This window comes from Pipistrellus kuhlii, unplaced genomic scaffold (assembly GCF_014108245.1).
Source record: "Pipistrellus kuhlii isolate mPipKuh1 unplaced genomic scaffold, mPipKuh1.p scaffold_m20_p_13, whole genome shotgun sequence".
Lineage (NCBI taxonomy): Eukaryota > Metazoa > Chordata > Mammalia > Chiroptera > Vespertilionidae > Pipistrellus > Pipistrellus kuhlii.
Window position 1 is genome coordinate 9,744,061 of NW_023425438.1, and position 21,841 is coordinate 9,765,901.

General features: G+C 41.6%; 1 protein-coding gene across 16 annotated transcripts in view; it reads right to left on the reverse strand.

The window, feature by feature from the left end:
* Positions 1–20,230, reverse strand: part of BIRC6 (baculoviral IAP repeat containing 6) — a 150,116-nt gene extending 129,886 nt beyond the window's left edge. For 8 of the 16 annotated variants that reach the window (XM_045580544.1, XM_036434804.2, XM_036434797.2 and 5 more), the window contains exons 1-3: positions 19,757–20,226; positions 5,707–5,888; positions 2,362–2,499 (exon numbers count right to left, since the gene is read on the reverse strand). In XM_045580544.1, coding sequence (XP_045436500.1) covers positions 2,362–2,499; positions 5,707–5,888; positions 19,757–20,093 — 657 coding nt within the window. In that variant the 5' untranslated portion in view covers positions 20,094–20,226. Of the gene's footprint in view, positions 1–2,361; positions 2,500–5,706; positions 5,889–19,756 lie in introns of all 16 variants that reach the window. The other 8 variants (XM_036434800.2, XM_036434798.2, XM_036434796.2 and 5 more) reach the window with 5 other exon arrangements.
* Positions 20,231–21,841: the final 1,611 nt, after the last annotated feature.

Genomic DNA, 21,841 nt, shown 5'->3' on the forward strand with positions numbered 1-21,841 from the left:
TAACTTATGATTCCTGCTTATATAAAATGGAAAAAAACAAATACTTATTCATATAATGTGATTATGAGAATTCAAGTGAGAATTGGTACAGTATTTAACAAAGTAGGTATTCAATAAATATTAACCATAATAATTTAATATTAAAATTATTACTTAAAAAGTTATACTTTAATGATAAGCATTATTCTCCCAGAAATCTATAAAGTAATTTCATCTTTATATCCTGTCCCCACTCACCTATTGTTTCCACTCTCTAATATACTCTAGGCATCCTACTTAAAGTATTACTTATTTAGATAACTAGAAAACTTGTGTCCAGAAATATAATTTGAATTGCTAAACTATAAAAAACAAACAAAAAAAAAACAGAGAGGCCCTGATTGGGTAGCTCAGTTGGTTAGAGCATCGTTTGCAGGTTTGATCCCCACAACCAATGAATCCATAAACAAGTGGAACAACGAATTGATGTTTCTCTTTCTACAACCAATCTAAAAAAATTTTCATTAAATATAATAAAAATGTAAAACAGAGAGAATGAAAACCTCTTACTTTGTTTTTAGACCTAAACTGTTCATACACACAGAGCCTCTTGATTGAAAGGGAGGCTGAATCCCCTTGAGAAGAATCCTACAAGAATGCCTCAACTCTACACTATAAATCCTATTCCAAGTCTTCTCCAAAGGCATCTGTGTATTCACTACTGTCACTGTGCACTGGGAGACATGCTTGAAAGGTTGGAGTTGTATCTTATAGGATTATTCTTTGAATCAAACAAAAATATATGATACAGTTTCTCCTGAGCAGGGTCAGTATTATACTTAACCAGCTCTCAAACTTTTAAGATTAATGCTCTGGAAATCTTATGTCCCTAGGGAAGAAGGTTCCACCAGGACACAGTATTTGTTTCACTGAGTTACATGATGACACTGTTACCAAACATGGGGGGGGGGGGGTATTCTACTACTTGGTATAATTACTAGTCAAACTGACAAACAAGAAAAAATGAATTGTTGCTAAAGAACAGGGGCAAGAACTTAGTTAAAATCCAAGAGATAAATTATCTAGGATGCCCTTAAGGCCTATGTCCACTAGTAAAAGGGAATGGATGATTACAACTTAAACACAGCACCACTGAGGATTTCAATCCTGCAAGAGTTAAGACTTGTGTCACTGCACCATGTAAAGACATCTGACCTAATGAGGTACTCAGGACAAAAAGAGTATGGAACAGGTTCTTGAAGAAGGAGGTTATAAATGTCCTTGTCACCATTATAAAATTGAGGAATAGAGCAGCTATACATATTTTCTTCCCTTATTACATATTGATGAATGGATAAATGGATGGATGATTTTCAAGGGTGAGAAACACCCGGCCTGCTGTATAAGGTGCAAAAAATCATTTGGTCTGGCCTTGCCAAGGCATTACGAGTGAATTAATTAAATGTTTGACCAAATATAGCAGGCTAATTTTTAAGTTGGTAATTTTGGATGGCCCAAGAATGACATTACAATTATCTAAATGGCCCTTGGCAAAAAAAAAAGAAAGGTTGCCCACCCCACATTTAGATAAAGACACACATAGACACACATATATAGACTTATTATTTTATGTAAGAATTTTTAGTTATTCTTAATTTAGTCTTTAGGTAGCAGAGTTCTGTTATTAATACCTAAACATTTGAGACTCTAAATTTTAGGTGTAGTTAATATTACCAAGGGATGAATAAAATTCTGTTGAAAGCTTGTTTTTCTCCTTTCTGGAGAATGGGGAAAGAGATTCTTCATTTGTAAAAAGAAATAGTTCCCATGGTTAAGTAAAAGCATAATATTTTTGTTCAAATACATATAGATTTTGTGTATGGAGATGCTGAGTACACAAAAGGGTAGGCTGTGCCTGTTATTAAACTACTGTCTCTAAGCACCAAACCTACCCTTTAGTTCTTCTCTGTTAGATCTGGGACTCTACAAACTATATTTCTTCTCTGCCAACCAGTTTTCTGGCTGATGGGTTCTGACAAAAGGAACACGGGGTAGAAATTGGAAAGGAAAGAAAAACTTGCACCTTGCTATTTCTTGTCATTGCTGTCAAGATACCCACTGGGGATGTGCCTGCAACCAAGGTACATGCTCCTGACCGGAATCGGACCCTGAGACCCTTCAGTCTGCAGGCTGATGTTCTATCCACTGAGCCAAACCGGTTTCCGCAACACATTGTTTTAAAAAGAGAAAAATCTAGAATCTATGACGGTTGGGATAAAGGGAGGAGAGAAAAGTAAAGGTATAGAAAGAAAAAAAAAAAGTGAAAAGTATGAAGGTTTCTTTTTCTATTATAACTCCAAAGTACTATTTTTATTTTCTTACCTTAGCAACTTTGTGGTTTGCTGCAGTCTCATGAGATGTATTTTTTAAACCATCTTTAAGCTGTGTGATGAACAAATCATAACCCTCCGTACTAGAAATATCTATCTTTTCTACACATGCTGATAAGAGCTGCTGTGCCTAAATGAAAAAGATGAACACAGAAAATTAAACGAAAAATGTTAAGTTTAAATTCTCATTCAAGTAATTTAATTTATAATGATTCTAACAGTTACTATACTGAAGCTTGCCTACTTTTACTTTTCTTAACAAACAAATGATTTGAAAGGGCAACTGCAAAATTAAATTATATGAATTCAATGTATTACCACACAGGAAAAGTTTCAATACACAGAAGCTATCATAAACCAAAGCAAATTATAACAAACAAAAAAACTTGGCAAACTAAAACCATGAACAAAAATAACAGAGGTAAAAATTTTGAAGACATCAATGTCTTGTCCTTCAAATAATTTTAAATATTCAGACTATACAAAACCATCAGAGAAGGCATTCATTCACTAAGTTACCATGATATATTTTAAAAAGTCCTTTGAATTGATATGCATATATTCGCTATGAACTACCTTAAAAAAAACATACGGTTAATATATGGAAAAGAATACATCCACTCTGAGGCCCAGCTTGCACTACTTCACAGCTGGGCCTCATCTGGGCACCTACAAAACCCAAATAAAAAAGAGGAATCTCCCGAAGCCGGTTTGGCTCAGTGGTAGAGCGTCGGTCTGCAGACTGAAAGGTCCCAGGTTCGATTCCGATCAAGGGCATGTACACTGGTTGTGGGCACATCCCCAGTAGGGGGTGTGCAAGAGGCAGCTGGTTGATGTTTCTCATCAATGTTTCTAGCTCTCTATCCCTCTCTCCTCCTCTCTGTAAAAAAAAATCAATAAAATATATTTTTTTTTAAAAAGAGGAATCTGCAGATCTCTCCTTAGCTCCTGCTAGGTGGCCTCAGGCAGAGGCTAAATTAGCACCTCCTTGGAGATCCAAGAGTCAGTGTACCCAATGGTCAGAGTGGGACCATCTAGATTACAACTATTCAGATCCATAAGAGACACACTCAGGGGACAGACACAGTGAGCACCAAAGCCCCACTGAGGCAAGTCTTGCCTCATAAGGGTGTCTCGAGCACAGAAGTTCTCCCAGCGTAGACACAGCTGATCCTCACAGCCAATCGGCCTGGAGGTCAATCCCTCCCAGTGATACCAACAACAATCAAGGCTTAACTACAACAAGACTATGCACACAGCCCACAAAAGAGTGCACCAAGAGTGTCCACCTCAGGTAACTAGGAAGGCTGAGCCACTGGGCCCTATATGACACCTAGCACACAAAGCCACTCTATCAACCAAGGAAGCAGCCAAAATGCAGAGACAAAGAAACAGATCACAAATGACAGAAATGGAGGATATAGAGTTCAAAACCACAGTTAAAAGGTTTTTCAAGAATGTTCTAGAATCCGCCGATAAATTTAGTGAGACCCTCGAGGAAATGAAAAAGGACCAACTAGAAATTAAGCATACACTGACTGAAATAAAGAATAATATACAGAGATCCAACAGCAGACTAGAGAATTGTAAGAATCAAGTCAAAGATTTGAAATACAAAGAAGCAAAAAACATCCAACGGGGAAAACAAAAAGAAAAAAGAATCCAAAAATATGAAGATAGTGTAAGGAGACTTTGAGACAACTTCAACGGTACCAACATCAGAATTATGAGGATGCCAGAAGAGAGAAAGCAAGAGATTGAAAACTTATTTGAAGAAATAATGACCAAAAACTTCCCCCATTTGGTGAAAGAAATAGACTTATAAGTCCAAGAAGCGCACAGAACTCCAAACAAAAGGAATCCAAAGAGGACCACACCAAGACACATTAATAATTAAAATGCCAAGAGCAAAGACAGAGAGAGAATATTAAAAGCAGCAAGAGAAAAACAGTTTATTACCTACAGGGCAACACCCATACGATTGTCAGCTGATTTCTCAACATAAACTATGCAGGCCAGATGGGAGAAGCAAGAAATATTCGAAGTGATGAATAGCAAGAACCTACAACCAAGATTACTCTACCCAGCAAGGCTATCATTCAGAATTGAAGGGCAGATAAAGAGCTTCACAGATAAGAAAAAGCTAAAGGAGTTCATCACCACCAAACCAGTATTATATGAAATGCTGAAAGCTATTCTTTAAGAAGAAAAAAAAGGTAAAGATAAAAATTATGAACAACAAATACATATCTATCAACAAGTGAATCTAAAAATCAAGTGAATAAAAAATCTGATGAACAGAATAAACTGGTGAAAATACCGTGTTTCCCCGAAAATAAGAAATCCTCCGAAAATAAGACCTAGCACATGGAAATAAGACATCTCCTGAAAATAAGACCTAGTGCAACTTTGGGAGAAAAAATTAATATAAGACACTGTCTTATTTTCAGGGAAACAGGGTAATAGAATCAGGGGCATAGAAAGGGAATGGACTGACAATCCTTGGGGCCCCTGTTGTAGGGGTGGGGGAAGAGACTGGACAATAATCACACCTATGGATGAGGACAGTTGGGGAGGGTTAAGGACATGGAGTGGGGTGGGAACTGGGTGGAGTGGAGCTAAGGGGGAGGAACAACTGTAATAATCTTAACAATAAAGGTTTATTTAAATAAATAAATGAATGAATGAATGAATGAATGAATGAATGAAAATAAATTTTTAAAAAGTAGAAATAAATAAAAATTTTAAAAATAAACATCTTTCCTTAACTTCTTAGCCTGATATGGTCATGTGACTAAATTCTGGCCAAAAGGTAAATATGAAAAAAGCATATGTAAGAGACTTTGTGAAAGAGCTAAAGAAGAAAGGAGGAGTCAGAGAGTAAGGAGGAAAAGAAACACAGGAAAGGTGGAAAAAAAGCAAGGTTGGAAAATCGTGTCACACTGTGCTCTCCTGGCCTTTGTCCTCCTTGTCACTATGACTAGGAAATTATGACACTTAGAGCAATTGTCTTACACTTACAAGATGAAAGCTATAAGAACTGAGATAAGCAAAGATGCCTCTACGCTTAGCCCTGTACTGTGTTAATGTAAAGAAATTATCCTGTTTAAGGCACCTGTATTTTGAGGTCTCTCTTACAATGCTTTAATCTGTATAGTTCACACTTAAATATCACTTCAACAAGCATTAATTATGCACTGAAAAAACAAATATTTAAATAAAGTTGTGATCAGTACGTTAATTATTTGTTCTTATTAAACAACCTAATTTCATTTAACAGCTAACAGGTCTTAGGTTACATTAAGCAGAAAATATATCAATACTTATTTTAACTTACCTCTGTAACTGGTAATTCAAGCTGAACAACATCATCCTGCTTTGAAACTGGAGTTTGCAGAGCAGTGTCTAACAACAAGATTCCATTAAGGTCCTTCCTACATCCTACTGCATAGTCATCCACAAATATAACTTTATCCACCGCAGAAATATACTGACATTTCACCTGTCCACCTGGTTTAGCTGTGAAAAGAACAAAAATTCAACACTTAAGATTTTAAGACCAATAATCCACTCAAGATAAATGTTCACATGGCAATTAAATACAATATAGAATCCTGGACTGGAAAAAAAATTTGCTCTAAAAAACATTATAAGAACTGGTTATACTGAAATATATACTGTAGATCAAAGTATCAGTGTGAAATTATCTACTTGGTCAATATCATTGCTGTCATAAAAGAGAGTCATCACTGTTCCTAGAAATAAACAAAAAGAGTAAGAGGTAGAAGGGTACGATATATGCAACTTACATTCAATAGAACTAGAGTAACATATATGTACATGTGGGGGAATATAATAGCCCCCCAATGAATGACCGTATGACTAGGTCTATGGTCAAAACAGGCTCACAGTGAACAAAGTGGGTCTGAGATATTTGGCTTCTGTGACATAGGAAATCATAGTCTATCCCCTCCCCACCCCACACACTACCCCCACACACCACCACAAAGGAGTAAGTGCATCATGCTCCTTGCAAGACAGATTCTCAGCATCCGAGAAGTAGGGAATGGTTAGAACTGAATTTTGACTTCCCCTGCGGAAAACACAGAACTTTATCATACTGTGCATCCCTTTCTACTTCAGACCTCAGAAGAAGCCTAAGACCTCTGGGTCACCCTCACCACTGACCCGAAATCCCTAAAGGGCTTTTGCCATTCCCACCCACTTCTTGCTCAAAATGGCAACCGCAGCCTTCTCAGGGGTGGCTGTTTTCCACTCACACAGCACCTATAATATTTCAGTTTTGGAAATGGGTTGGGTATCGCTTACTCTTTATTGACATTATACCTAACTCCCTGCTTTTTTGAAGCTGTTAATGAGCTCTGATATGTGTTATTTCACTTTCGGTTGCAGTGTTCTGAAGATTATGATTTTGTGAAGATTTTAGCACTCGAATCACTGTTTTACAACCATGATGTTAATTTCAATATCCACAAAGCTGATCCTCCTAAGGTACTGGTCTCTCTGTTCCTCAACAGCTCTCCTCCATTGATCTTATCTTCAGCCTCATGTCAAGCACCTTCTCCCATGGTCACACCTAATCTCTGTCTAGAGCACTGCTCACCTGGCCATTGCAATCCCCAAACTCCAACCATTCTCTGACCCCCAATTCACTGACCAATATTATTTTATGTCCTTACCTGACTCTAGCTTTCCTCCATATCCAGCTCTGATCATTATCATAATAAACTTTCTTTCCCTCACTTTCTCAGCTACATTCAACTGACAAAACATTAAGCCTAATCTCACTATTCTTTTTGTTTTTGTTTTTGTTTTTATTACCCCCCTTCTCCCCCGCTACAGGGGGCCTCAGCATAATCCTATTGTGCATGATTTTGTGTGTTTTTAAATAGCTAGTTATTCATTTATTTATTTATTCCCATCACCATTTATCCCCTCCCAATCTCTCCTCCACTTCCACCCACCTCCTTCTCCCCCAATTACCACTGCTGTCCCTGTCCGTGAGTTGTTTTTTGCTCAATCCCTCCACCCAGCCCCCACAGTGTCAGCCTGCTCTCTATCTGTGAGTCCGTCTCTATTACAGTTCTAATTTCTTATGGTATTTATTACCACCTAACATTGTGTGTGTTGCGTAAGGGGGAGGGTATAATACATCTCTTCCCACTAAACCATGCGCTCTAGGAAAGCAAAGACTTTAACTGCTGTATCACCAGTACTTGATATAAAATAAGTGTTTTTGAATAAATGACTTATTTTCTATATATAGTGGGGGGGGAGGGGTATTGTCTAGAATATTATGGATGTCCCCCATTTACTCAACCTGGTTCCTACCCCACCCCAGGTTTTCACCGCACTACTGTCTGTGTTCATGGGCTATGCATATATTCATATAAATCATTTGGTTAATCTCTCCCTTTCCCTCTAAGATCTGCCAGTCTGTTCCATACTTCCATGTCTCTGGACCTATTTTGTTCCTCAGTTTATTCTGCTCATTAGATTATACATATAAGTGATACTTGAAGTGATGGGATATTTGTCTTTCTCTGACTACCTTACTTCACTTAGTATAATAATCTCCAGGTCCATTTTTTGCTGTCGCAAAGGTATTTTCTAGTTTTGGAGAAATTTTTAATACATTAAAACTAAACTAAAACGTGGCAAAATGCAGTATTCTTACAATTATTTTAGTACACATGTAACTCAGATATTTTATGTCTGAAACTAGTGGTCTGAAACAGATAATCCCGGCCATCTCACCCTCCTTGCCCCTTTTTACCTCCTCTTCTCCTGCCAGTGTACAGTCACTCTCCTAAGCTGCAGGGGCATTTTGGCGAAAAAGTATCAGAGTGCTCTGTAGCTCAAAATAAGAAAGGAAGCCGAGACCAGTTTGGCTCAGTGGAAAGAGCGTCGACTTGGGGACTGAAAGGTCCCAGGTTCGATTCCGGTCAAGGGCATGTACCTTGGTTGCAGGCATATCCCCAGTAGGGGGTGTGCAAGAGGCAGCTGATCGATGACTCTCTCTCATCGATGTTTCTAACTCTCTCTCTCTCCCTTCCTCTCTGTACAAAATCAATAAAATATATTTTTTTAAAAAGGGGGGAAAAATCAACCAAAACTGAGTTAGAAAAGGAAAAAATACAAAGTAACAGAAATTGAAAGTAATTGAAATATCCCTGGTCTTTCATGCACTATTTCATTACATATTAACTAAATGCAATTTAAAATATGAGACAGGTTTTATTAGCAGACAAACTAACTAATTTGGGAGGTTTTTCTTACCAAAAAAAAAAAAAAAAAAAAAGACAAAATAGTTATTATTCAGTTCAAATGAAACCTGTTTCTCGTTTATCCCAGGCATATCAAATAAACGTGCTTGCTGAGATCCTAGTTAGCTTGAACCTCTGCACATTAGAATCTCACCTGGCATGCTTAAAAAAAAAAAAAAAAAAAAAATGCCTGGGCTGCACTCCAGACCACTTAAGCCAGACTATTGGGGCCCAGAGTAGTTTTTAAAAGCTCCCTTGATGATTCTAATGAGCAACCAAGGCTGAGGACCACTGCCCTTCGCCACCTCCCCCATCCTACTTCTCTCTTTCCTACTTCATAAATCAAAGTAAAAGCAGAGAAACAAATCACAAAGATCCATGGGCTTATAACAAATCTCAAAGAAGGGATTCCTATCTGCTTCACTAAAACATTTCTATAATTTCCTCTAAAAAGCATAATATTTATATCCTCTAAAATACAGCCCTTACTTAACACATTCAAACTAAACCACACTACTTTTTAGGAGCCCTGCCCTTGTCACAAACTCTTTTATATAGCAATTATTTTATTATCTTTGTTATTTGTACATCCATTTTCTCCTCTCTATACTTCCTTCTTTTTATTATTTGACCTCTCTTATCTCCTCTTTTATACCCAAAGAGTTTAGCTTAAAACTCTGTTGTATACCTCACATTTTTAAAGTTCTACAGGTTAAAAAGAATTTCTCCATTCATTATCTTATCAAGTAATAAAGTAATCAGGGCAAGAATTAAATGATTTAAGCCCACTTAACGATAAGTAAATTAGGCCCAACTGGTGTGGCTCTGGTTGAGCATTGACCCATGCACCAGGAGATCACTTGTTCAATTCCCAGTCAGGCCACATGCCCAGACTGTGGACTCAATCCCCCGTTGCGGGGGAAGGGGTGTGCAAGAGGCACCAATCGATGTTGATGTTTCACTCTGATTGATATTTCTAGCTCTTTCCCTCTCCCTTCCTCTCTCTTAAAATCAATGAAAACTTTTTTAATGAAAAAAGAAAAAAAAAGATATAAGTTAAAGAAGTGTCTTGCCAAAGGCACCAAGAGGCATAAGGTCATGAGCAGTACAATGCACATATGAGAGAGGTACTTCCCACCCATCACCCCACTGTTCTTACATTGTTTACGTTCTAACTACAGTTATAGCCAACATTCCTAAATAGAGAGTAAGAAACACACAACTTAAGTACAATTACAACTACAAATTGCCAGTTGAACAATAAGGATTAGTAAGATACTCACATTTATCTCTGTTCCCTCCCAAGCTCCCACTGCAAAGACAGTGAAGAGATAAAGAGGGCCTTACCAAGCCCACAAAGAAAAAAGGAACAAGTGAGAACCAGACTATGAGAGGGGACAGAATGGGCTGAGGAAGCCCCCCACCCAGTGCATGAATTTTCATGCACTGGGCCTCTAAGTCTATATATATTGTAGAAAAGCCTAAGCGAGCGGCCAACCAGTAGCTATGACATGTGCTGACCACCAGGGGGAAGACACTCAACAAAGGAGCATGAAACCACAGGCATGGAAACATGAAACTGACACTGCAGAGGAAAGGGGAGAGAGAAGAAAGTGGGGAAAGATTAACCAAAGTTCTTATATAAATACTAGAGGCCTGGTATAGGAGATTCTTGCACCCAGGGGGGGTCCCTCAGCCCGACCACCATACCTTTTGCAGTCCAGGAGCCCTTGGGGAATGACCTACTGATCCCTTGGGGAGCGGGCCTAAGCTAGCAGTCGGACATCCTTAGCACTGCCACAGAGGCGGGAGTGGCTCCCACCACTACTGCTGCACTCACCAGCGATGAGTGCCGCTTTTAACTAAGCAGCACTCCCGCTGTGGGAGCTCCTGTGTTGAGTGTCTGCCCTGGTGGTCAATGCATATCATAGTGACCTATCATTCCGCCATTTGGTCAATTTGCATGTTACCCTTTTATTGTATAGGACTAGAGACTCATTGCATGGATTTGTGCAATAGTGGGGTCCCTTAACCTGGCCTGCACCCTCTCACAATTCAAGACCCCTCAGGGGATGTCCAAGAGCTGGTTTCGGCCTGATCCCTGCAGGCCAAACGAAGGAACTACGTTGGTACACAGAACTGTACAGAGCCTCTATTCCTAATCCTAATATATAAAAAGCCAGGGACCATCACAACCTAAACAACGAGACGTGGGGCGAAAAGGCCAGCAGGGGGGTTAGTGAGAGACAACCAAACAACTTAACAGCAGGCTGCGTGGGGTGACTGAGCCAGAAGGGGGCAGTTGGGGGTGACCAGGCTGGCGGGGTGGGGGGCAGATGGGGTCGACCAGGTCAGCAGGAGAGGACAACCACGCTGGCAGAAGGGGTAGTTGGGGGCAACCAGGCCATCAGGAAGAAGCAGTTGGGAGCAATCATGCTGGCGGGGGCTTGGGGAGCAAAAAGAGGTGACCAGGCAAGCATGGGGGCATTTGGGGGCAACCAGGCTGGCGGGGGGGGCAGTTAGAGGCAATCAGGCAGGCAGGCAGACAATGGTTAGGAGCCAATGGTCCCGGATTGTGAGAGGGGTCCCTTCTGAGGGGACATCTTCCCCTCCCCCCAGCCAGGCACAAATTTCATGCACCCAGGCCTCTAGTATAAATATAAAGCACCAAGATTGTCCTAGCTGGTTTGACCATTGATAGAGCATGGGTCTGTGGTTGAAGGGTCCTGGGTTTGATTCCAGTCAAGAACACAAGCCTATGTTTTGGGTTTGATCCACAGAAGGGGGGGTGCAGGAGGCAGCCAATCAATGACGAATGACGTTTCTAGCTCTCTCTCCCTCTCTGAAATCATTAAAAAATATATTTAAAAATGAAGTATGTTTAAAAAAAAAAAAAAAGATACCAAGCCCTAGCTCATTTGTTGCAGCGGATAGAGTGTTGCCCTACAGACAAAAGGGTTTCGAGTTTCATTTTGGTCAAGGCACATGCCTAAGTTGTGGACTCAATCCCCAGTAAGGGGCATGCAGGATGCAGCCGATCTGATTCTCATCACTGATGTTTCTATATCTCTCCCTCTCCCTTCCTCACAGAACTAAATTTATATAGATAGATAGATAGATAAATAGATATAGATATAGATATAGATATAAATATAGATATAGGTAGTTATATAGATATATAGTACCATTTATTGAGTGCTTTGGTAGATGGTTCGAGCAGTGTCTACAGATATCAGTTTACTTAATCTTTCCAACAACCCACTGAGTTAGGTATTATGAAGTACAGAGAGAGGTTAAGCATCTTGCCTATGGGCACAGCTACTAAGTGGTGAGTCACAGACTGGAACGCAGTCTGGCTCCTGAGCCAATAATTCTTAACAATCAGACAAGCTTTCTCTATAAATGCCAATGCCTTCCAAATCTGTATTCCCAATTTTTCAAACTTCAACCCTGGATTTCCAAACACCTTCTGAATATCTCTACTTGAATGCCCTTCAAAATTAACACAACTGAAATCATTATCTCCCTCTTGCTTTTTCCAATAAACACCACTCATCACACTTTCCTGTACAGTAGACCCGCCCCCCCTTATGTATGGGAATGCATCCCAAGATCCCCAGTGGATGCCTGAAAGCATAGATAGTACCTAACCCTATATATACTATATTTTCCTATGCATACATACCTATAATAAAATGTAATTTATAAATTAGGCACAGAAAGAAATTAGCAACAATAATAAGACAGAACAATTATAGCAAAATAGTGTAATAAAAGTTATGTGAATGTGGTGTCTCAGCAAACTAGCACAAATTTCTTTTTCCTTCTTCACAACTTCAGATAGAAGACTAAGTCTTACTATATAGATCTTAGCAAGTTTAGCATAGGATTATTTCTTTCCTTAATTTGAGAATTTTCACCTTTTCACTTTATAGCTTCTCTTTGGCATAACCAAACTGCCAGCATCACTATTCTTTGGAAGCATTACATAAAATAAGGGTTATGTGAACACAAGCACTGCAATACCGTGACACTTGATCTGATATACCAAATGGCTACTACCTACCTAACGGGTGGATAGTGTATAATACAGTATCAATATATAGGACAGAGGAATGATTACCATCCAGAGTGAGATGGGGAGGAACAGCTTAAGGTTTCATCATGCTACTCGTAACAAGGCACACTTTAAAACTTATGCATTCTTTACTTCTGAAATTTTCCATTTAATATTTTCAGATCACAGCTAACCGCACAGGTACCTGGAACCATGCAAAGAACAACCATAAATAAGAGGAACTACTGTATTGCTTATTTGGGTTAATAAACGCCATTCATTATTCAAAGTAGGAACCTAAGTATGAGTAATTTTCATCTTTTCAATCTCATCCCCACATTCACCAAATTATGTTGTTCCCAACTCTCAAACTAACTTAATGATATTCTCATCGCTTCTCACAACTGGGCATTAGCTTCAACGCCTTCTAAAAATGAATCTGACAATGCCATAACCTACAATAGCTCCCTAACAGGGACATCTTAGAAAAACATATTATGGCCATGACTGTTGTGTCTCAGCTAGCTGGAGCATTCTTCTGTATACCAGATGGTGGTGAGTTCAATATTGGGTCAGGCACATGCCAGATTGCAGGCTCGATTCCCAGTACTGGGTGTGCAGCAGTCAATTGATGTTTCACTCTCACACAGATGTATTTCTCTCTCTTACTCTCTCTAAAAATCAATTTAAAGGTGTGGCTCAGTGGTTGAGCAATGACCTGTGAACCAAGAGATCACGATTTGATTTCCAAGAAGGGCACATGTCCCAATTAAGGGCATGATCCCCAATGTAGGGCATACAGAAGGCAGCTGATCAATAATTCTCTCTCATCATTGATGTTTCTATCTCTCTCTCTTCCTCTTCCTTCCTCGTTGAAATCAATAAAAATGTTTTTTACTTACAATAAAAATCAATTTTTTAAAATGCAAGTCTTATATAAATCCACTCATTAAATATAATTTTTTGCTAAAGCAAATAAATCTTTGACATAAGATAGAGTATCACATAGCATTACTAAAGTCAATCAATTGAAATAGAACCAACATATGTACTCATAGCCCACAATGAAATTTGCTGAATTTCATATAAAGATGATTATCTTCCTTCTGGGGTTATTAAAATTCCGACTTATACTGTGTTTATTATCTTTCAGAGGAGAATAATTGAGACTAGGAAGGCTGCGTGTACCAAGATTAGTCAGGGAACAGGAAGTGGTTTAAATCATAATTTCCAAAGCAGGAATAGAGAAAATTTTACATTTTATCCAAATTAATGCATGAATACATGCCAATTCAATACTAATAAGAAAAATATTTTCTGCCCTAACCCATTTGGCTCAGTGGGTAAAGCGTTGGCCTGTGGACTGGAGGGTCCCAGGTTCGATTCCAGTCAATGGCGTGTAACTTGGTTGCGGGCACATCCCCAGTGGGAGAGGTTCAGGAGGCAGCCTATTGATGTTACTAACTCACTATCCCTCTCCCTTCCTCTCTGTAAAAAATTAATAAAATACATTTTTGAATGTTTTCTAACACTAACACAGTGATAAATATGAGTTTTATCCATAAAATTTATTTCTTGAGTACTAGGCAGTTTAACCTGGTTAGTTTTCTATATTCTAAGACTTCTGGAGCAGGCAGCTTTGGGCTTTTAAGTCTAAACAAGAAGTTGTTACCTCAGACAATCAATCAATCAATAAGAATTCTTTTCATCTGAACTTTGCTGCAACTAGAATATAGTGATCTTTTTCTCATTTATGATCACTGTACAAACTTTTCAAATCAAATCAAAGTCAATGCCTATCTAGGACAAGGGTGGGGAACGCCTGGCCTGTTGGCCACCCGGGAAATCATTTGGTCTGGCCCTGCCAAGGCAACCGCAGGCAGGACTTGAAATTCGATAAATCTAATAGCTTTTTTCATAGCAACATAAATTTATATTAAGTGAATTATAATAAGTGAATGATGTATAAATATCCAAATAGCCTCTGGCAGAAAAAGTGATTCCCCACCCCTGATCTAGAAAAAAAGATAAAGGGAGATTCATAAAGAAATGTAAAACCAGAGTATTTATCTGAAAACAATAAGCAGCTTTGGAGTTTTGCATTTTCACTGTGACAAAGATTTGGGATCCCCTTAAAAAACTGAAGAGACATGAATTTCTTTTACATATACACTGTATTACAATATCTATCCATTAACACACATATATATATACATCTTCATTTACTTATATGATATACTATACATACATCCACATACAGAACTAATAATTACAACAAACTAAACTTCATCCTGATTGACATTTAGCCACACCAATATACTGAAATATGTTACCAACATTTATATTTCCATCTACATTTGAGTGATATCTATTTAACTTCTGTATATAAACATTAAGTCAGTGAACATTTTTTAAAGTAATAAATAACAAGAAGCATGTTATTAAGCACCTACGAAACAAGAAAATTAGCATTCATTGTACACCTACTATACCAAGTAGATACAAGAATTGTTAAGACATTTTATGCCAAAAACTGTTAGACAGTTTAAATATGTTTACCACTTAGTCTTCATAGCCACCATATAAAATATTAATCTTAATTTACAAACGAGGAAGCAGAAGTTCATGAAGTTTAGATAGTGAGTTAGTGAGCTAAAGTTCAAAATTCAGCATTGCCTAAAACATAAAAGCCCATTCTCCCCGAAACCGGTTTGGCTCAGTGGTAGAGCATCAGTCTGCGGACTGAAAGGTCCCAGGTTCGATTCCAGTCAGGGGCATGTATTGTACATTGGTTGCAGGCACATCCCGGGTAGGGGGTGTGAAAGAGGCAGCTGGTCAATGTTTCTCTCTCATCAATGTTTCTAGCTCTCTCTCCCTTCCTCTCTGTAAAAAAATCAATAAAAAAATATTTAAAAAAAAAAAAGCCCATTCTCTCACCACGTGCTCTCAAAAAACTATAAAAAATAAATAAATAAAAAAACAGCCCTAGCTGATTTGGCTCAGTGGATAGAGCATCGCTGAGGATTAGAGAGTCCTGCGTTCGATTCTGGTCAAGGGCACATGCCCAGGCTGCAGGCTCGATCCCATTGTGGGGCATGCAGGAGGCAGCAGATCAATGATTCTCTTTCATCACGGATGTTTCTCTCTCTCTCTCTTCCTCTCCCTCCCTCTTCGAAATCAATAAATTATATATATACAAATATATATATATATATATATATATATAGAGAGAGAGAGAGAGAGAGAGAGAGCGCGCGCTATTTTAGAAACAGAAAACACCACCAGCGATAATTAAAAAAGAAAACACTGAATAAATGAACAATACTTTATTCACCTTTTTAAGATTTGTATTGATTTTTAGAAAGAAAAGAAGGGGCAAGGAGAAACATAAACATGGATGTGAGAGCAGAACATCAATCAACTACCTACTGCTTGCTCCCCATCAATGATCAAGCCGGCAGGCATCCCAGGAGAATCATCAGAACTGGCAACCTTTAGGTGCATGGGATTACACCCAATCAAGCCACAATGCCCAGGGCAACAATACTTTATTCTTTATGTGTGTGTGTGTGTGTGTGTGTATGTATGTATACACACATACACACATATTTAAATATGTTTTTATTGATTTTTTTGAGGGGAAAAGAGAGAGAAACATCAATGATAAGAGAAACATTGATCAGCTGCCTCCTGCAGTCTCCACAAATGGGACATGTGCCCTTGACCAGAATCAAGCCCAGGACCCTTCAGTCCACAGGCCGAAGATCTATCCACTGAGCCAAACCAAATAAGGCAATACTTTATTCTTATATCGATAGAAAAGTAAAAACTATCACTTCTCGGCCTTTTGGCTAAGATCAAGTGTAAAAGTAAAAACTAGATGAATTCTCTGGGGTAGCAAAAGTTGGTAAATCAGAAAAAAATCTTAAGTTTAAATTTGGAGTTAAGTTGAAAAAATTTAGTAGGTTTTAAGTAAAAAAGAACCAAAATTTACAGAGATTTACAAATAAATAGAAATATTTTTTAACATTAAACAGTGTCCTGAGTACTTTATAAACACTGAATCCTCAAAATTAATACAATTATTATCCCCATTTGGCAAAAGGAAAAACAGAAATGTTAAGTAATTTAGTCAAGGCTACAGAATTTTGTTTGCTGTAACTTTTTCTAAAAATATATTTTTATTGATTTCAGAGAGGAAGGAAAAGGGAGATAGAAACATCAATGATCAGAATCATTGATTGGTTGCTTCCTGCACGCCCCCCACTCTCCCCTCCGCCCCCATCGAGCTCGAAACCGGGCATGTGCCCTTGACTCAAATCGAACCTGAGACCTTCATTCCGCAGGCCAACACAATCAGCCAAGCCAAACTAGCTAGGGCTGCCATAACTCTTATATGTATACTAGAGGTCTGGTGCACAAATTCATGCACAGGTGTTATCCAGCGGGCCAGCCAGGGGGAGGGGCTATGGGCAGTTGGCCAGCAGGCCCCACCCCCTGGTCAAACTCCCAGTCAAGGGGACAATTTTCATATTACTCTTTTATTATATAGGATATTTTTCTAAGTCCTCACCTAAACACGTTTATTGTTTGTAGACAGAGGGGAGGGAGAGAAACATTGATGTGTTACCTTTCCATGTGCCCCAAACAAGATCACATGGTATGTGCCCTGACAGTAAGTAAAACCCTACAACCTTTCAGTATACAGGATGATGCTCCAACCGAGTCACACCAGCCAGGGCCTATATATTTTTATTTATACATATTCGATCCTCAATGTATAGGCATCTGCAATTGCCCAATCCCATTTCTTTCTAATTAACAAACGCCCCAACAAAGTCATCCCAAATCAGTTCTATGCATCTAACCCTTACACCTAAAACCCTCCCCTTTAGTAATCTACCATTAAGAGTGACTATTGTTTTTCCCTTTCATTAATAGGTACATACATAGATCTCTAATTTCCCCAACCACTTATAACAAATTCTAGCACAAATTTTTCTCATACATAACCTCCAGATATTATAAAATTCCATGAGACTACTCTTTTTATGGAAAACACTTTTAAGGCTTCTGTTAATATGGCTTTTTATAGAAATCCAAATATAATACATATTCTATAATACCATTTATTCAAAGTTCAAAATCATGAAAGACATTTCTGGATATTATTTAAAGTTACAAGCATATGCTAAAAAGCATGAAGATATGTATGAAAATGATAAAACCAAATTAAAGGTAATTTTCATGGAAGGAGGAAGGTTGGAGGAATACAATCCAGAATGGACACTTCAACTCTTTTTATAAAAAGTTTTATTTCTTCAACCGAGTGGGGGGATACATCATAATTCTTGATACCCTCTCGAATTTGAAATATTTTTAAGTGAATTTAAGAGGATATCCAATTACTAATGGTTGGCAATATTAACTATCATGTCCAAGTTGCAGTAACTGTTCATTGCTCTGTCTAGGGCACCCCTCCTGTTCCTTAAGCCAAGAGCAGAAACATTACAACCATATCTTAGACACATCTTAGATATGGTTCCAGGTTTACATTCGAGAGCCATACATACACAGTGCATTCCTTTCACAACTCTCCCATCAGCAAAAAATCAAATCCCTCCTTTTATCTCTACATCCCTAAATCGCCATTTACTGAAGTGCCTTGTTTACTCACACAGGAAACTAGAAGAACGATCTTTCCTACATTTGTCCATGTTCAAACACAAGTGAGCTGGTAGCAGCAACCACGTTCCTATTTCCACTTTGTCCTCTACATCAGAAATCTGTGCATGAATCTTAACTCACTCAATACGTGCTCACTCTCCAAACTCCATTTATAAATCTAAAGTACGTCGCTCAGTAAGCCTCAAATGAAATGTCACCTCCACCAAAAAAGTCCCTCGGCCAGGGCGGTTCCAAAACACTGCAATCCGGTGACCCGAGCGTCCGCCCCCCACCCCACCCACCCCACCCACCCCGCAGGCTAAGAGGTCCGGTCCCCAGACCAGCGAGTACACCGCCCAGAACTGCTCTCCTCCTGGGTGAGACTCACTCTCTCTCTCTCTCTCTCTCACACACACACACACACACACACACACACACACACACACACACACATATATACACATACACACACACACACACACACACACACCCCTCCGAATCCTAACTTTCGCTCCCTGCGGTGAAACAAACAGAAAGGGCCTCAAGTTTCACCCAAGGGGATCGACACGTTCACACCCCGCGGTTCCGAGTTTCTGGCCACCGAGGAGGGGCCAAGGTCTAGTCTCCCCTGGCGTCCGCCAGAGTCCTATAAAGTCGTCGTCGACGGCACAGTTGGGGAAGCGAGCCCGCCCTCTTCCCTCCCTACCCCCGCTCCAGGGCAGCCTACCCGACCCCCAACGCCATCCCCAATCCCAATCCCACTCCCCATCCCACTCCCGGCGCCCAGCCCGCCGGCACCTGCAGGTCGTCGGCGCAGCCGGGACCCGCTTCACCCTCCCGCGGGGAGAGCCAGGATGCTGGCTGGCAAGGACGCTCGCCTCCGGCCGCCAGCCCCTCTCTCTCTCTCTCTCTCTCTCCCGGACCAGCCCTTGGACACCCTGCCTCTCTCACCTGGCTGAAGGCAGTCCCGACCCTTTCTCCAGGACCTCCCCGGGGCCCGGAGCCGAGGCCTCCTCTCCTCTCCCGGAGGACCCACCTCACCCAGGACGCTCCAAAAGCCCGGGAGGAGACTCCCTCCCACCGCTCCCCAACCCGCCCGGCGCTCCGAGCCCCGGCGGCGCCGCAAAGCCAAGCCGCAAGGCCCCTCCATCAGCTTCCGGGCCCCCCTTTGCCCTCGGCCCAGCCAGGCCCGAGCCCCCCCGCCGGCCAGCCTCGGCCGCCACCCGCTCCCGTTACGCCGCTTCCCCTCCTCCTCCTCCTCCGCCTCCTCCTCCGGAGGCCGAGTCGCGGGCTGGGCGGCTTCCTCCCCGGCATCCTGCGGGGCCCGGCCCCTCCCGCAGCGGACCGGGCCCCCGCCCGGCGCGCCGCACACTCACCGCTCAGCGCCGAGGCCTGCAGGGTGGCGCCCGAAGTGCCGTCGATGACTTTGATGGTCCCGCGGCTGGTGACGGCCAGGATGGCGTTGAGCGCCGGGTGGTAGGAGAGGCTGTGCAGCCCGTCGGGGTCGCAGCGCATGCAGCCGTCCCGCAACACCAGCCACTCCGAGGCCCCGGCCGCCCCCGCCGCCGCCGCCGCCGCCGCCGCCGCGGAGCAGCCCGGGCCCGAGGCAGCCGCAGCCGCAGCCGCCATCTTCCGGCCTGCGCTCAGCACAATCACACTGGGAAGCGGCTCAGTGACAGTCCCGGGAGGTGCACCGCCGCCGCCAGTCACCATCCGGGGCCAGGGGGCAAGCGAGCGCGTTAGCCGGAAGTGAAGTCAGGCGCCGGCACGCACGCCGGACGTCGGCCGCGCTTCCCCCGCCCCCAGGGGCCCAGCTCCGAAGGGCCCGGCGCGGAGGAGGCTGGCGGGGAAGGGGGCGAGAGAGCGAGGGGGCGGGGCGGGGCGGGGGCGGCGGGAGCATGCGCGGGAGGGCTCTCGCGTGCCACGCGCCGCGGGTCCGGCCAGCGCTGCGTCCTCAACGTCCCAGTCTCGGTGCGCCCTGGGCGTGGCCGGGCCCCGCCCCGCGCCTGGGCCCCGCCCCGCGCCTGCGCTCCGGGCGAGGGAGGTGGGGGCCTGTGTATTTCCGCTGGGCTGGGGCCCCGCCGGGTCTCCCAGTCCCAGACGATCGAGGACCTTTGCTAGGTTCCAGCCGCGCCCAAACGGCTCTTCCCGCGGCGGCCGGAAGGGAACCTCAGGGCCTAGGCTGCAGCTCCAGTCAGAATGAACAGTGAAAAACCTCTGGATTTGGAGAAAATGAGCGGTCTCCCCAAACCCGTTGCCTACGACAACGCCCCACCCACCCCAATTTCCGAATCTTTCTGTGGAGTAAACATGCCAGATCTGGGGTGCTGGGAGCTCATAATTCAGTCTCGTTTCTCTCCCACCTTGCACACAACCAGAGTTATGTGAATGGTGAATGAGTGTGCGTGGGTGTTGTGGGGACTCAAGTAAATAGACTTCTCTTAACAAACAAAAAGATAAAACACTTAGCACTCTTTAGGATGACAATTTTTTTTTAAAGGGAAAATAAATGGTAGCAACAATGTGAAGAAATTGGAACCCTTGCGCACTGTTGGTGAGAATATATGGTACAGCTGCTATAGAAAACAGTATACATGTAAAGTAGAACTACTGTATGATCCAGCTATTCCACTTCTGGGTATATAGACTGAAAAGAATTGAAAGCAGAATCTCAAATATATCTGTACACTGATGTTCAGAACAGTCTTATTCACAATAGCTGAGGTGAAGGAATCTAAGTGTCCATCAATATCAATGTGGATGTACCCTAAGACAGTATGCTAAGTTAAGCCAGGCACAAAGGAAAAAATAGTGTATGATTCACTTACATGAAGACTTAAGTAGTCAGATTCATAGAGACAGAAACTACAATGGTATTTGGAAAGGATAGGGGACTGACGAAAGGGTAAGGGACTGCAGAGTCATTGTTTATTTTGCTAGATAAAAGAATCCTGTTGATAGATGTGAATGTATTTAATGCCACTAAGCTGGGCACTTAAAAATAGCTTATATGGCCCTAACCGGTTTGGCTCAGTGGCTAGAGTGTTGCCCTGTGGACTCAGGGGTCCCAGGTTGGATTCATGTCAGGGGCATGTGCCTTGGTTGTGGGCACATCTCTGGTGGGATCTGTGCAGGAGGCGGCTGATGATGTTTTTCTCTCATCAGTGTTCCTAACTCTGTCCCTCGCCCTTCCTCTCTGTAAAAAATCAATAATATATATATATATATATATATATATATATATCCTTTAAATAGCTAATATGCCCAAGCTGGTTTGGCTCAGTAGATAGAACATCGGCCTGCGAACTGAAAAATCCCAGGTTTGATTCCAGTCAAGGGCACATGCCCAGGGTTGTGAGCTCAATCCCCAGTTGAGGTCGTGTAGGAGGCAGCCAATCAATGATTCTCTCTTATCATTGATGTTTCTATCTTTCTATCCCTCTTCCTCTCTGAAATCAATA